Source organism: Pyxicephalus adspersus, chromosome 7 (genome assembly GCF_032062135.1).
Source record: "Pyxicephalus adspersus chromosome 7, UCB_Pads_2.0, whole genome shotgun sequence".
Classification (NCBI taxonomy): Eukaryota; Metazoa; Chordata; class Amphibia; order Anura; family Pyxicephalidae; genus Pyxicephalus; species Pyxicephalus adspersus.
Window position 1 is genome coordinate 25,819,827 of NC_092864.1, and position 17,820 is coordinate 25,837,646.

At 42.0% G+C, this 17,820-nt stretch overlaps 1 protein-coding gene across 4 annotated transcripts in view; it reads left to right on the forward strand.

Annotated features, from left to right (window-relative positions):
• Window positions 1–17,820, forward strand: part of MYLK (myosin light chain kinase) — a 102,331-nt gene that overhangs the window by 47,897 nt on the left and 36,614 nt on the right. For all 4 annotated transcript variants that reach the window (XM_072417901.1, XM_072417902.1, XM_072417903.1 and 1 more), the window contains 5 exons: window positions 4,161–4,298; window positions 5,323–5,520; window positions 6,257–6,494; window positions 14,591–14,665; window positions 15,011–16,323. In XM_072417901.1, the coding sequence (XP_072274002.1) occupies window positions 4,161–4,298; window positions 5,323–5,520; window positions 6,257–6,494; window positions 14,591–14,665; window positions 15,011–16,323 (1,962 nt within the window). The remainder of the gene's footprint in view (window positions 1–4,160; window positions 4,299–5,322; window positions 5,521–6,256; window positions 6,495–14,590; window positions 14,666–15,010; window positions 16,324–17,820) is intronic.

Here is a 17,820-nt window from a genome sequence, read left to right on the forward strand (position 1 = left end):
TCACTTATTTGGTTTACCATCATTCATCACTTATTTGGTTTACCATCATTCCTCACTTATTTGGTTTACCATCATTTCTCACTTAATTGTTTTACCATTATTCCTCACCTATTTGATACACAGATTTCACTTTGTTTAATCTTTGACTTTTGTTCTAAATCCCATGAACACAATACCCAGGACACAACATTCATATTCACTGAATTGTGAATATTTATTATTTGAACATAAATCTTCATTTGGATCTTTTATTACCACAAATCTGTAATCAGCATGATTTATGATTTTCATTTCATTTCATATTGCAGTATTTATTGCTGAACACAATTTATGCTCTATTTATAAATCAGGGAATTTGACATTCCCTCAAACATTTCCTGGTGGGAATTAATTACTGCCATTGAAACACATAGAACTGGAGGATTCCCATAAGGAAATATTTGAGGGAATCTCTAATTCACAGTTTAATAAATAAAACCCTTTGTGTTTCCATCCTTTCATAAAATGAAGCTAAACCCAACAAAAAAAGAATGCAGAGATGTGAATATCACCTATAGAGACAATGGCGGACCTGTGATGAGATGCAATACTCTACCTAGGGGCCCCTGCCTATGAATGGGCCCTTAATGTTTAGCCCATGTGGTCAATTAGTGTTGGAAGTTGTGATTGCCCCAATAACAATATTCTCTTGAAGGGAAGGAGCAATTGTATGGGATATTGTAATGATAATGGAATTTGGGGCAAAAAGGGGTCAGACTTTGGTCCACTAGTGCTGTGGATGGCCCGGTCATTAAGCAGTTAATTCTGGGCATGGTTGCGAGCGATGGGAAACCTGGCGCAGACACCATGTTTCTGCTCTATTTTTATGTGCAAATTCCGGCACTTTCTCCCAGTGAGATCCCAGATTTTGGTTTATGGACCCTCCAGAGTCTATTTTTGCCTGTCTGAGATGTTGGGTGAGTTCCGGTTGGGCAGATGGGAAAATCTGGGATGTTGAGAAGGGAGGGAGGCCAGATTCCAGCCAGGGAATATTTATAAACTGGAGCTAATGTATTCCGCACAGTCATTAGACCAGAGCGGCATGGTCATTATGTTTCCTTCGCTGATTTATCATCTCTGGAAATATCACGTTACAAATTCTACCAATACAATACGATCCGAGCAGCTCCTGGAACCGCCAGAAATGTCTGCAACACTTTGTACCAAATACAGAATTCAGAGATTAATGAAGCCGCATGTAAAGAACGGGCACAAATTATATTATCAGCCCTGAGTGTCTGATAAATTTTGGGAGCAGGATCAATGAAAGGTTAAAAGGAATACAGTCCAGACACATCACAGCATATATACAGCATCATCTGGCAGCAAAACTCCACCTTTATCATTTAAAACCCATCTTTACCTACAGTCAATGACTTTGTCTAGGCTGAGATGATGTCATAAATCTGCTGCAAACAAGAGAAGGCATTTCCTCAGTCTCATCTCCCCCTGTGATCAGACTGCAACATTGTAACATGGACACTGTGTTGTTGGTCCTGCTGAATATTCCCTGCAGATTAAAAAACACCCATCTACCCCTAGGCACCAAGCAAAGGGGGGGGGGTTCAGATTAGGCAACAGGTGTGGGGGGGGGGTTAGGCACCTTGAAAGAAGGGGCTTAGGTTAGGCACCTTGAGGGAAGGGGCTAAGGTTAGGCACCTGGCAGGGGTAAAATTGAGCAGCATCATGGGGTTATCACACTGGAGGTATCAGAATCCAAAAGAACTTTGGCTCCTCTTATTCTGGAAATTATCTACAAGAAACAGAATTTCCATTGATAAAAGCTGCAGCTCCCCCTCTGCCTTGGACGTAGATGGTGGTCCTGGGGCTGGGAAATTGCCACATCTGTCAGAGCCTTGTCACACAGGTGCTTTGCTTGGTGACAGATTCCCTTTAATGGGACGTTTCTGTTTGCTGTATTTGCTTATTCTGTGAATTGCTGTCGTGTCCCATACATGGGAGACGCTTACAAGGTTTTGCTGCGGGCCGGGACCTGCTGAGAGGAATTGTGGCTATTTCAGGAGTGGAATTGTCTGGGAAAGTCTGCCAATATTTTTAGTGTGTATACATTAGTGGGAGAGCTATGGATGGCGCGTTTCCATAGACAGAGCCGCTGTCACACGGCATAATGGAGAGCAGACAAGATTATTCCAGAAGCTGGAAAGCTGCTCCCATCCCCTACATTCCCCTATAACCCCTACATACCCCCTAATATAACTCATGCCTACCCCATTCATCCCTACATCCCCACTCCTATAACCCCTACATACCCCCTTCATTGCTCCATTACCTCATGCCCCTCAGCTATCCCCTACATATCCCTCTTACATCCCTACATACCCCCGTCATACTTCCATACTCCCATCCACCCTTTTATTTCCCCTGTATATTATTATTTATTATTATTAAACAGGATTAATATAGCGCCAACATATTATGCAGCGCTGTACATTAAATAGGGATTGCAAATGGCAGACTAATACAGACAGTGATACAGTAGGAGAGAACCCTGCCCCGAAGAGCTTACAATCCAGTAGGTGGGGGATTCCCACCACCCCTCCCCGCTACCCCTCCATCTACTCCATCCCCTCTTCTATAACCCCAACCCCCCCCTCCTATATCCCCTACATCCCCATTTCACTGCTTCATTCCCCTATCCCCCCTCCTACAACCCCTACATACTCCCTTCACTACTCCATTCCCCCTCCTATACCCTCCTCCTTCCTACCCCATTCACTGCTCAATTCCTCCTCCTATAACCCCTCCATCCCCCATCCTCTCTCCATTCCGCTCCTATATCCTCTATATAACTTCCCTTCCACCCCTACATTCCACCAATCCCTTACATACCCACCTTTACCCCTCTATCCACCCCCATTTCCACTACATAACTGTGTTCACCCCTATCTCCCCCTTATAGCCCCTTCAGCCCTCCATCCTCCCTCCTATATCTCCTACATACCCCCTTCATCCCCCATTTTTCCAATCTCCTCTCCTATATCCACTACATAACACTGTTCACCCCTTTAATCCCCCATAACCCCTCTGTTCTCTGCCCCTTTACAGGCGGCATCATTGAGGCAATGCAGAATTGCAAATATGGATTTATCAGCCTTTCAGCTTCTATTGCTTTTCAGTGGACAGAAAGCAAAAAAAACATAAAAACAACTTTTGTCAAAAATGATTAAAACAAATATGGAATATAAATCAGGAATTAGTAATCAGAGCTCAGAGAGAGAGGGAGGGGAAGCACTTGGGGGCAGTCAGGTTTTCTACATTTACATGCTGCCTGTCAGCCATCTTATCATGGATGTCTGGCTGATTCCTGAAACTCAACCTGGATAAAACCAAACTCATCATCTTTCCCCCCTCAAATTCCAAATCTCCCCCTGACATATATCTAACTGTTACTAACACTGTTATTCGGCCCTCCCCTCAGGCACATTGTCTTGGTGTCACCTTTAACTCGGCCTCTCATTCACCCCCCATATTCAGAACATTTTCAGGTTCTGCCACTTTCACCTACGCAACATCTCCAAAATCTGCCCCTACCTGTCCCCATGGACCACCAAACTCCTTGTACACGCTCTTATCATTTCTTGTCTGGACTACTGTAACCTCCTCTTCTCTGGTATTCCACTAACTCGACTCTCTCCTCTACAATCTATTATGAATGCTGCAGCCAGACTCATCCATCCTATATGTTGGCGCTATATAAATCCCGTTTAATAATAATAATAATAATAAAAATAATAATAATAATACATGAACTGACAACAGGAGAGAGCAGAGAGATGAGCTCAACAGTCTGCTACTGCTTCTTCACTGTCCAATTACAGGCTGGGGGCGGAGAGGTGACCATGCAGTTTGGCCTAAGTGGATTGGTGAAATGAGTGGTCAGTGTTTGGCAGAGCTGTACAAATCTCATTACAAAATTACAAATCCATGGAGTGGTAAATCAGCTCCTGTGTGTATTTTAGTTGTTTAATCCTCTGTTAGCCTGGAGTTCTTCTAATATCCTGTCAGGGATCTTACAATGTATGGGGTTCAGTGATTGCAGCGCAGCAGATGTGGTGAAATTTACCTTGTCTCATTTCTTGTTCTCTCTATTGCATTTTCAGAGAGAAAATCACCCACAAAGCTGGAGGGGTCCCGAGAAGTCACCCCCAAGGCAAACTTTGCTCCGACATTCGTGAAAGGACTCAATGACCTACAGGTGATGGATGGCAGTCAGGTGGTGATGAGCGTGGAGGTGTCAGGTAAGTGCTGCCCCCTGATGGACACATATACATGAAGCACCCTGGGGACACAATCACATTAATTATTCTCCACACAGATTACAGTCATTTGTATGCTGCAGTTCATTAGCCAGACACTGTAATGTGTTACTGCCGAGCCTGTCAACATCCATAGTAACGTCACAAATACTAAAATCACTAATGAAGAATGATCCTCCAGGCACAGAGCCAGAACTCCCCACAGCTTGCTGGGACAGAGTCTGAGACTGTAGGCTCAAAGCCTGAATATTCAGATGAGTTTCCCTTTTAAACTCAACAACCCCATTGATTGTTTGTGGGTTCATCAATCTTCCTTTAGTTCTCTAGGAAGAAGAAACAAGGGATACATGAAATGTATGGCACCCCCAGCATCCTTGTCACATGACCCTCTGTCACTGGTTCTGCTGATCATATATTATGCACAGCACCATCTAGTGGTTAAAACAGACAAGCAAAAATTGTTTCTATTTACTGGGATGCAAAGCTGGAAAGGTTTAATATGTTTTGTATGTGATGCATCCAAATCTCAGTTACTGTTAGATAAATGTGGACCCTGAAAAGAGCAGTGGGGTCTGTATGAAAAATGTTTCAGCCCGTTAGGTTCCAGCTGCCATTTCTGCGGTCCTGGTTTGGATTTGGAACAAGAGTTCTGATTGGTTAATGTCAACAAGGATTTTCTTGTTGCTGCACTTTTAATACAATATGGAGAGCAGGGGTGCCCAACAGGTGGATCGCAATGGCAACACGAGTAGATCGTGGAGCCCTGCCTTTAAAAATAAACTCTACTGCGCACAGGAGTTATTAAGTCCAAGTATTTATTGTTGGTAGATCATTTTGACATGGTCATTTTAAAAGTAGCTCACAAGCCAAAAAAGTGTGGGCACCCCTGATGTAGTGGTTTGTTGTTGCTTCTGATTATTAGGAATAATCTGTTGTCCACAAATCTGCCCCCCCGGCTGGGGGAGTTCTTAGGGGTATTAGGCACAGTCATGTTTTTATTTTCTAGCCAACCCACCGGCAGAGGTTATTTGGCTTCATAACGGGAAAGAGATTCAGGAGACAGAAGATTTCCATTTTGAGCAGAGTGGGAACACCTTTACTCTACACATCCAGGAAGTGTTTCCCGAGGACACGGGGACATATATCTGCCAAGCCTGGAATCACCTGGGACAAGCCAAGGCAGAGGCTGTGCTCACAGTGCAAGGTCAGTGGCTTCCCGCACCGCCGGTGACATTCTGTGTGGGCTCTAAGGGGTCATAAGGGATGTGAGGAGGAGCACATCATGAATCAAAATCTAATTCAACCAAAGCAAGCCTAGATCTGCTCTATGCAGACATAAATCCCAAACTTTAGGAAATTAGGACACTTAATCCTATGTCTATGCTGCCCTTCACTCAAACTATCCCACCCAAGCTCCAAACTACAACCTGATCTACAGTTCATAGCCCTGAAAAAAAAAAAATTCTAATGAAGTTTGAGATATTTTTGGTTCCCCTTACTGTCCATTTCTTGATATTGAGATTACCCAATGCAGGACCGGGGTAGGAAGAAGAGGCCGATGTCCTGGTAGAGGAGAGAAGCATTAAAACAGCAGGCCCTGCAACCTTTACCAATGGAGTAACAGCATATGGGGGTTGGCATTTCCGCCTTGGGTGCTATAGGACCTTTAATGCCTCTATGACTTGAGCTGCCATAGAGAACCTTCCATACAAAAGTCATCATCCTAATGATTTGATCACAATTTATTGGAGAATACAATGACACAACTGCATCCAATGTGCATATTGTAGAACCAATAAATATAATGCTGCAAAGGACACAATGTCTCTGCTATAAATGTGACTAACCCCAAAAGAATATGATCAGAGGAGTTTCCTGCTTCCTTTTTTTCTCTATACATATAACTGAAATAAAGTTTTCCTTTGTGTCCACTTTTATAGAACCGCAGGAGGGAACACAGCCATGGTTCATCAGCAAGCCCAAACCCCTCACCTTATCTCTGGGTCAGAACGCCCTGATTACCTGTGCTGTCGCCGGAGACCCCTTCCCTGAGGTGCAGTGGATGAAGGATGGGCGGATGCTAGTTGGCTGCGATGTTCTGCAGAATGAAGACGTCTTCACATTGATCCTGAGGAATGTCACAGAGAGGGACGCCGGGATCTATACAATAAATCTGAAGTAAGGGGCACTGTTACTGTAAAGGAGACCTCCAAAGAATGCTCATAGCGCTCTGGTGGGCTTCATACACTCTGATAATAATGATATTATGTATGCTTTGTATCCTACCAACATACAAAGTGCTGGATAAAGGGAACTTATTTTCCTTAGAAATAAACACCTTTAGTAATAAGAGTACATGCAATGTATTCTAAATGTTTTTCAACTTTCCCACTATAGGTGCCATTTACTGTATGTTCTGTAATGCCAACTCATTGATCTCAGCTGTAGCAATGCCTGATTGGCACAGGGTATCCCACTATCCACAAGTCCTGGGGCTTCCTGTATTAGATGGCGTCAAATCATGGACCCGGAAACCAGAAACATCCCTGAATTTATCTCTTTATTCACCACTTATAACAAAGAATATTTTAACAAACATCATCCAGCTGTGTGAAAACATGGAACAGTCATTGTTGTTAAAACGATTTGTTTGTTTTAGGTTTTGAATAAAGAGATAAAGATGCAGTGACTGATCCTGGATATATTTTCCGTTTTTTTTAAACTAACTAATGTAACACTGTTTGTTGCACTGAGCTACTTTAAATGCAACCTGCACTAGATTTCCATGCATTGAGGTGATACAGCTGCCTGACACAAATGCACCACCCTCCTTCAGGTATGTTGTCTTCAATTACCTTCGATTTTGCCCTCTCATTTACCTCTCAAATTCAGAACATTTCCACGTCCTTCCTCTCACCTGCTCAACATCTCCGGAATCCGCCCCTACCTGTCCCCTGGGAACACCAAACTCCTTGTACATGCTCCTATCATCTCTCTTCTGGACTACTGTAACCTCCTCCTCTCTGGTATTCCTCTAACCCGACTCTCTCCTCTACAATCTATTATGAATGCTGCAGCCAGACCTATACATCATTCCCACCCACTTACCTACCTACCTACCTACCCCATACACAGCCTTCCCACCTTTCCTACTTGGCAGCATCTCTTTGTAGCTCTCTTCATTGGCTTCTATTTTACCTTAGAATCAAATTCATCTCCTGTGCTTTGCCTTCAATTCCCCCCACAGTTCTTGTTCCACTTACCTTTCTACCCTGAAAATACTTCCCCAGCCGTTCTCTTCACTCCTCCAATGACCTACTAATGACTTCCTCACTCATAATCTCATAACACACGGCTTCAAAACTTTTCTAGAGCTGCCCTGACTATCTGGAATGGTCTTCCTAGTCCTATTCAGCTTTCTCCTACTTTCTGCTCATTTAAAGGAGCCCTAAAACCCATCTTTTCAAACTCACCTACCCATCTTCTGTCTCCTAAACCCTCACTACTCACCCACCAATCCACCCCCCCCCCTCCTATCGTATGGTACTTCCCCCACCTCTTAGATTGTAAGCTCTTCGGGGCAGGGTCCTCTCCTCTTCCTGTGTCACTGTCTGTATTTGTCTGTAACTTGGAACCCCTATTTAATGTACAGCGCTGCATAATATGTTGGTGCTATATAAATCCTGTTTATTAATAATTTTATTAAAAACAATGTGTACATTGCAGCGCAGTGTGTAAATGAGGCTTTTACAGTTAATTCACCCTTCTGAATAAAAATTTGTTGCAGGGATTCAGCAGCACCAGGCTGATATGCAGCGTTCTCAGTGTCATAGTATCAAGGATTGTAGTAGCAATCTGAAATGCTCATTTCTGAACATTGTTAAAAGTTGAAAAGCATTTTAAGACATATTTTCATTTTTTATACTCAAGCCCTTTCTATGGGTTGTAAACTATTAAATGGAAGATAATCTACCTCCTGCTACTCACAATTCTGTACCCAGAGGGGAGAAGGAAGGGTTCTGATTTGTCGCACTGAATATTGCTGTATCCTGATATTTTTGTTGTACAAGTTTCTGGTACTTTCTGCTAACACTGAGGGAACACTTGCTGAATTCTGGGATGAGGCTGGAGGTTTTTGAGTATTGTAGGACGTCCGCTATGTGCCACATATACAAACCACAGCTACAGCAACCAATCAGCACTCATTTCTTGTTCTTCTCATTACTGCTCACTATAGATAGGTGAGATCCAGGTGTTAGGGGTTCCTGATATTTTTTCATAGCATCGCTGCCGTAATAAAGTGCATGCAAGGAATTGTTCAGACTGTAAAGATGTAAAAAGTATAATTATGTTGTAAATGTTGATTTAAATTGATGTCCTGTTTGTCTTTATTATTATTTGCATAAAATCTTTATTTTTTTAAAGTTTAATACAGGCGCTTCAGTGACAGTTTTGGAATCAAACTGGGATTTGTAATAATGAAGGCTGCTAGGTCATCGGCAGCCTGTGTACAACTGACTAACCTAGACAGTGTCATCGCTAATTGGAGATCAGACATTCAGCATTCTGTACATCGGATTTCTATGATTATTAGCACAGATGTTTGAGGAGCCTGAGAGTGTTGGGGCTGTAGGAGCAAAGACATGAAGATCATTCTGCCCAATATAACTGTCATCAGATACATAATATCTGATCATGAGTGATGTGTCAGTGTGACTTCCAGGTATTTAGTACCAAGATACCAGAGATCACAGTAATACTCCTGACAATGCCTGAATCCTCTTTACTTTCTGCAAACACAGAGTCATCTTTGTACTGGACTAAGGTGACATGGTCATGTAAATCCCGGTGCCTCTGCAGTCCTTGGGGGAGAACACAAATGTCTAACACAAAGAAGCCCCTGCTGCAACCACTCACCTTATAACTTCATACAAAGTTACAATGTTGCAGTCTGATCACTGTGAGGAAATGTTAATAAAAGGTGAAGCTTTTCTTATTTCTTACCAGTGATTCTGTTGCTGAATATTGGGATGGGTTACTGACAGCTATGATATTCTTGGTGCCAGGTCTGGATGGTAGCAGCTGTAGGGACATGATGAATATTGGGATGACGAATTTTGCTTGAGAAAAAGAAATAACAGAAAAGGGTTTTATGTATTAGAGGCACTTGGCTAAAGTTGGGGGAGTGCAGTTCCAGAGGGGCTTTTCCCCAGTTTGCAAAGCCCTAGCAAAACTCGTTAAAATGTAACAAACCCTCAATCTAACTTCATGGATTTGGATTATAATAGAAATTCGATTCTCTGGTATCATGGAGCGTGGAGTTTGTGTCTCTTCAGCCGAGATTCTTATTTTAGCAGCATGTTGTGACCCTTTGTGCTTTTGCTGCCCCATCACATTGTATGTTTATATTCCGTCCTCCCCATAAACAGTCAGAAGGGGGATCAGGGAGGGGTGGGGGCAGTCGGCCCTCCTTGTGGCCCTTCTGGACTCCAACATTTCATATCACCCTTCAACTCATTGACGGCAGAAAGAGAAAAACTCCACGCAGTGCAGATGGCAGGAAGTCTTAACTCCCGCTGGGGAGCACCGACTCTGCACATGTGGGAGATGTTTTTCAGTCTCAGTCCTTGTCCGATACAGATGATTCTATTTATAAAGATTTGTTTTCTTCATGTGGAAATCTGATTTCATTTACTTCTAATGCTGCTGAGGACTGTTCAGTGGACTCCTCGGTGCCATATTGGAGCTAAAGAAAAAGCCATTGGCAAAGTGTGCCAATATCTCCGCTAAGATTCTGCCACCTCTGGAGGAGAGCAGGGCGGGGTGCCATTCACCCTCTGCCCTCGATACAGCTCTCATTCATTCAACTCGGTCATTTGACAGTCACCTGGCATCCATCTGACCCCCTGCAAGAGTTTAGGTGTCTATTTATTTATAAAGCAGTGAATCTGGCATTCACTAAAACATTCCCTGGTGGAGAATCTTTCAGGCCAATCCCTTTCAATAGCAGTAATTAATGTCTCAGTGAATTTCAGATTCACTGCTTTATAAATAGACCACTTAGATGAGATCATTGAGCTGCTTAGTCACAATTTGCTTAAAAAAGAACTTTATTCTTTATTTTGGCTGTGAATATTTTAGGTGTATTAGGTTAAAGTAATTTATTATAATCTTTGTATTTTTCTTTTCCTTCTTTGGGCTTTATTTATAAAACATGAAATCTGACCCTCAAACATTCCCTGGTGGAGAATTAGTTACAGCTATTGAAACACATGGAAGGTTCCCACAAGTAAATGTCACGTTCCCTGCTTTATAAATAGGACCCTTTGTGTATTTGTTGTATTGGATTGTTATTTGTTTACTCTCACATTAAATATTTTGTTTCTTTTGTCTTTTGTGTGGAAAATAATGTAAAATATTGAGTCACGTGAGAGGACAGGACCAGTCAGTAATAGACTCGATGAGCCCTCAAAAGCCTATTATACAATTAAAAACGCATTTCACCAGGGTTTTTGGACCTTTTTAACATGGGGGAAACCTTGAAATAACTTTCAGGTCCTCAGGAAACCCCCTGTTATAATTACTAAATCCACAGCTCACAGTACATTAGGCTCGTGGTCAGTAGGAAGAATGTCTCTTACATTGCTGGCCAGTGGGAAGAATGACACCCTTACAGATAGCCAAAAAGATCATTGGTGTCTCCTAAACTGACCTGAGAGGTGCAAACTGCTCATTGCTCAAGGAACCTCCAGCAACCTCTGGAGCTGAGAAACACTGATCTAATGTTTTTTTGTCAAAATTTTGAAGGTAAAGGGAAATTCCTTATTATGCCAATGCTTTGGCACTGCAATGAGGAGCAGGAAGGAATATGGGTCGTCTATGGCACCTTCTTATCAAAAGAAGAACTATAACAATCAGTTCTCTGTCTGATGGCTTCAATTGAATGCAGAATTGTTGGCCGGGGCAAATTGATGGTACCACAGACCCAGAAGGGGTTCAGTTTCAGTTCTGCATTGGGTCCGGGATTTTCAAAGTTTGGCATTTGCTGTTTGAGTGACTTTATGCAGAAATTGTAATAGAAGAACTATAAAGGACGTCATCTTCTAAGTTGATGTTTTTAGCCTTCTTTATTCTTCCAACTGAATGTTTTAGGATATTTTTATGTTATTGCTAATAAAAGAGGAAACCTAAACCTCTTTTTTTAGGTTGAAGATTTTTAGATTTTTATAGATTATGGTCAGATTTGATTAAAACATTGGAACTGGTAAATTTCAAACAAGATTCACTGAACTCTTCTTGAAACTAACCGGACACATTCACCTATCTCTACCAGTCACCTGGCACAGACAACATATTAGATGTGTGGGCACCTTAACTCTCCCCTGGTGCCCATGTACTGCACTCTGCATGATGGTGATGGAAAAACGCTGATTTAGGTGATTCAGATAATTGGGTTTGGAGTAAGAAAGACGATAATAACTTCTTGGACAAGGTCATAAATTTAAGTTCAAAGGCTTTAAATAAAGTTTCAGACATTTCTTGTTCCCTGCAATTTCTACCCAGCGATCTTCTTATAAAAAGAACTTAATATGGTATTGAGCGTTGGAGGCGCACAGCTCATCCCTGCGTCCTGCGCCTCAGTCTGTGAGTGGGATAAAACATTTAGAGATCCATTATGTTAAATGTGTTTCTTTGAAGGAGCAGCAGGTCCCAGTGACGGAGGCATTTGCTTCAGGCATGTCCTTTACACAGGCAGAAATACGTTCCCACCACCATATATGGCGACACTTTTAAGATTTTAATATAAACGGAGAAGGAGGGGGGTGCGGGGTGAAGGAGAGATTGTTTGCTGGAGACAATCTCCTCTCTTTCTCGTTCAGCGGAAAAATCCAGCAGGGAAAAAAAATGCTCGAGTTAAATTAGAAAGAGAAAATAGTTTGGACTCATCTCTGGGGTTAAGAATGAAACTTTAAAAAGCATTTTAGGAGGAGTTTGGATAAATTTAGGGGGTTTCTTGTTTTGGCAGGATTTGCTAATTTTCACTTTACGGGAAATTGGCTAATGGCGGAGCTGGAGAAAATATGTCTGGAGATGTTAATGTAACTACAAGCCCCAGCATGTCCTGTCACTGGTTGTGGAATAAATTCTAGACCTAAGTCATTGCCTATAGAGGATTTCTAGAAGGCTGACTAGTCACTTATTTCTGATCCATGATGACCATTATTACTGTATTGCATTATATTAGGACTGTTTGCATGTACTCAAAGGTAGCCAGCTCATGCTATTTTTTTATTCTTTTTAAACTGTGTTTCCTGAAATTCTCCTCCTGTGCCTTTGGTAGAAGATGCCTTCCACCTGTCACACACACATGTAAAGACATTATAATTATCTTTTAGTACTGACATAGTACGCAGCACTTTACAAACTACATTGTCATATTACTAACTGTCCCACAAAGGAGCTAACAATCTAATGTAAGGCTCCTGATTGTCACACCTGTGCTGCTACCTGGAAGTCTGGAAAACCCTGCCTGGTCCCTATTATCACTTTCCCTAGTCAGCTACAATAAATGTCCCTGGCAGGTGAAGTGATCACATTAATGATCTGGTTACAATAGCCTCTGACATGCAGCAGTTATTGAATATGATGTCTTGGATGCAGGGAAAATAGACAGGTATTTAAATCTGAGGGACAATGGACAAATGATGCTGGGTCAGAGCATACGGTAGGTCTTGTAGGGTGTACCCTGAATGCAGTGGTTAGTACCTAACAAAGTGTTGCAAACGAAGGACAATTGGTGAACCAGCAACAAGTCATGAACACTTAAGGCTCACCCACGGGGTGCTATTAAGTTATGTTGCTATTTACCACAGTGTTTGCAGCACTGATGTACCCTAAGAAGAAGTAGATTGAATCACAGATCACTTAAAAAAAGATAATGTCGGTCAAGGTGTCAGGATACACAATGCATTGCATTTTGTTGCATATGGAGGTGTTACTACAGACCAATCAGAATGCCTATTTTGACTCCTGTCCACTGCCACAAGCACTTACAACAGGCACATGGGTGTCAGAACTGGATCATGAGGTGTGGGAGCAAGAAGGTGGCCTGATCGGATCACTGATTCTTTTAGATCCTGTGGATAGCTGGTGCATGTAATTTACCTGGTGAGGAGATAGTAGAAGGATGCACTATGGGAAGAAGGCAGACTGGCAAAGGACAGCCTTCAGGGATCTTATACAGTCTTCACCTGGATGGAACACAGAAGGGACCTACATAATATTAAGCAGGAGGTTTTAATGTTTTTCCTGGGTAGCATAACTGCTGCAACCTGAAACCTGGAAAATATTTAGGCCAGATTTATATTTTGTAATAATGCACATCTACACACTCATTAGACACATGGAGCACTGCAAGGTGCACAAAAACCTCTTACATCTTTTAATTTCAAGGCAGTACACCATAATTCATAGGTATATCAACTATGCATTGTGACTGTCAACATGATACCAAATGCTTCCAACATTCTGTATCATTGTGTACAGGTGGTTTGTATTTGTGGTGTGCTAAATGTATATCAGATGGGGTGCTGCAAATATGGTATGTTAAAATGCAACTTAGATGGAATAGTTTTTTTTTAACACTTGATCACAATGAACACGTTTCAGTGGAGCCAAATTTTCAAAATCATACCTATAAAAAAATTCAGCATTGATACCCTGGGCTCTTAACAAAAAAGTGCCCCTGTATGCACAGTAGTGTTGATATTTTTTCTTTATTGTGTGTTATATTAAATATTGTTACCATGAGTGCATAGATGAATGAGGCCAAGACTGAAGAAAAAAAAATGTAGAGCACTTGTGTATATTAATTAGGATTAAAACCAAAAGAAACATAGGATAAAGTGCACAGAAACCAGCTGCAACATTTATATGTTCTCAACATCTTGTGTAAAAAAATTGAGCCCATTATATGTTTGTTTTACTTTTTCTGTTTATCTGATGCAGTGTTCAGCCAAGAAGGTTCGTGTCCTATATCATGCGATGGCTCGCACAGCAGCAAAAGTTTTTCCCGTAAAGTTTTCAGCTGTGTGACCCAACCAGGCTGGGAAGAGCCGGAGCACAGCCCCGGGGGGAGCACAGCACAGAGCAGGGGGTTTGAATAAACTGTGCCATTGTTAGACAGATGAGAGAAAAAAGTAACAGTTTCTGACGTGTTTAATTGTTTGTTTTTTTTCCTGAGGATAAAACATTCTTCTGTGTTTGGATTGCAGGAACGCGGTGGGCGAATGCGGCTGCCAGGTATCTCTGATGCTGCGGGAGAGCTCAGCGGGGTCGCAGTTTGAAGAGTAAGTGGCCCCAGGCTTCTCAGGCTGATCGGATGCTATTTTTTACTTTGCTAATTCTTATTCCTCCCAAACCTGCAAGACGTCCTAATCCCCCAAATGTGATCCATCCAGAGGCAGCCAAAGACTTACATTACAGGCAGGGATAGTTAGTTTTTTTTTTTTTTTTTTTGGCTCTTTCCCTTATAAGGCCACTGAAGTCATCACTGATGCAATAAAGCATTGGATTGTGTTCTTCTGATCTGACTCCCCTCCCCTAGGACTTCTCTTCCTCACACAAATTGTTTGATTTGAAAGCCAAACATCCCTAAGTGCCTCTTTCTCATTTTTCCTTTCGTTGACAATCAGGCACGGGGAGCAGCTGGGATTTGCAGAGAGAGATGGAGCAGTAGATGTCCATAGACTTGGAGGGGTTACCCAAAGAGAAGATCAAGAGATCATCCGTGGTGTACTGAAGAGAAGAGTTGAGGTGAAGGAGCACAGTGAGGAAAGACTTCGACAGCAAGAAGCAGAGCAAGTGGACTTCCGCCAGGTTTTGGGAAGAAAGATCAGCACCAAAAGTATTTCAGAAGAAAACCTAAAGGAGGTATCAACTGAACAGATGGACTTCAGAGCTAACCTTAAGGGGCAGGTCAAGCCCAAGTCCTCGTTGGAGGATGAAAAAAAGCTCCACAGTCCCCAGCAGGTGGATTTTCGATCCGTTCTAGGGAAAAAAGGCTCTGTTCCAAAGACCCCCATAGTGGAAAAGGTGCCAGCCAAAGCAGCCACCCCTGACTTCAGGTCTGTCCTGGGCAACAAGAAAAAAGGGCCCACTGAGAATGGCAGCGTCAACAACACTGAGCCTCATGAAAATGCAAAACCGTTTGGTGATAAGATAAAATCATTTTCTAAGGACGAGAAGGCAAAACCAGCAGTCAAGGAGGAAAATGCAAAGCCAGCATTCCTTCAAGAAAAGCTAAAACCAGTATCCAAGGAGGAAAATGCCAAACCCGGGTCCATTCAAGACAAACTAAAACCAGTAGTCAACGAAGAAAATGCAAAGCCAGCTTTCCTCCAAGAAAAACTAAAACCAGTGCCCAAAGAAGAAAATGCCAAGCCTGCGCCCAGCCAAGACAAATTAAAGCCACTGGCCAAAGAAGAAAATGCCAAACCATCAGCAGTACTAGACAAACTAAAGCCAGTGGTCAACCAAGAGAAAGCAAAACCTTTCATTAAAGATGAAAAGCCAAAAACCGCAGTCATTGAAGAAAATGCAAAACCAGTGGTCAACCAGGAAAAGGCAAAAACTTTGGAAAAGGACGAAAAGGCAAAACCAGCCACGAAGGAAGATATTTCCAAGCCTTCAGTGAAAGAAGAGAATGCAAAGCCGCCTGTTGCAGAGGAGAATGCCAAACCCGTAGTGGAAAATGCAGCACCTGTGGTCCTAGAGAAAGTGGAGCAGAACTGTGTGTCGGTGGTGGATGGAGAAGTGGAGAACAAGGCACAAGAAAGCTCAGGGACTCCTCCAGTCTTCTCCGAAGGTTTGCAGGACTTAAAGTTGGCAGATGGAGAGAAGCTGCTTCTACAGTGCCAGGTCACCTCAGAGCCTCCACCGACTATAACATGGACTCTCGATGGCAAAGTCATAAAGTCCTCCAAGTTTATCGTTCTCGCTCAAGAAGGTAATTTTATCATTTACTTATTGATATTCTGTTACTGTTCCTTGTTTCAATGATTTTGTTCTTCTTAATGTAACAACATATGGAGAAAGCTTTAACCTGTCCCACGGTCTTGTGTGTACATTTGCCATTGTATATCTTCACCTGTGTGGTTAGAAATAGGACAGGTATTGAAAAGCTCTCCCATGCTGCAAGCTGGCTTTTAATGATAAAATTTAATGGAACTGATATTATTTCATCATTAAATGAACTTCTTTGAAGGAAAACATCACAGATATAGATATGTCATCTACTTTCTCCAGGTAAAAGACGGAAAACTGGGATAAGCTTTATTGTAATGAATTTGTATGGGGCCAACATATTGTGCAGCACTTTATATAGTCCCTCAGTATATAACGTCTTTATCATAGCCACAAATCATTACAATAGGCTAAGGCCAGGATATAATTATCCTGCAGGTTTTGTAGTACCTTGACAATATTAAAAAAACCTCTATATATTTATTATATAAAATGCAAACATAAAATTAAGCAACAAATGTCAAAATGGTTATTTATTGTTGAGCTTAAACTTAGGTGATTACTTTATCTTACAAACCAAACCTTGGGCTTCATAGCTGTCTTTATTTATTGTTATCAAACAGTATATAGCACCAACATATTATGCAGCGCTGTACATTAAATATGGGTTTCAAATGACAGATACATACAGTCACATGAGAGGATGGGAGCCCAGAAGAGCTTACAATCTAAGAGTTGGGGAAGCAGCACACAATAGGTTGGTTGTGTGTTGTGCCATGTTGGCTTTTTTATGTCTCTCTTGGCTTTGGTAAGATTGGAAGCTGTTTGCGCTCCCTGGCTGGGAACATTCTGCAAGCTGTTTATGGAGGCAATCCTCTCATTCTTACATGAAAGCGATGCAATAAATCACAGAGCTCTGAATGTTTGTTTTATAACCCCTGATAATCCCCACTGCCAGTCCTCTCTGCACATTAGTCACTGAATGCTGATATGTGGGAAGCCATGAGGATGAGAGTGCAATGCCGAGCAACAGCAAGGAATGACATAGATACACTAATAATGATTATTTCTCACAAATAATAAAAGATCTGCAGAGGGGACAGTGTATAGATTGTACAGAATTCATCCGGAAAATTGTTTTCTGTTTGAATTATTTTAGCATAGTGGGCGGAGATATGGAAATCATTCTTCCGTCCCATGTGGCCAGCCAACCAATCAAAGGTGCTGGTTTATACATCCTAATATAGAGCCATTTATCCAACTGTACACCTAGTGCCGCTGGTTTATAGACCGGATACATCTTAATATACAGCCATTTATCCAACTGTACACCCAGAGCCGCTGGTTTATAGACTGGATACATCCTAATTTAGAGCCATTTATCCAACTGGATACCCAGAGTTGCTGGTTTCTAGACCGGATACATCCTAATATAGAGCAATTTATCCAACTGTACACCCAGAGCCGCTGGTTTATAGAC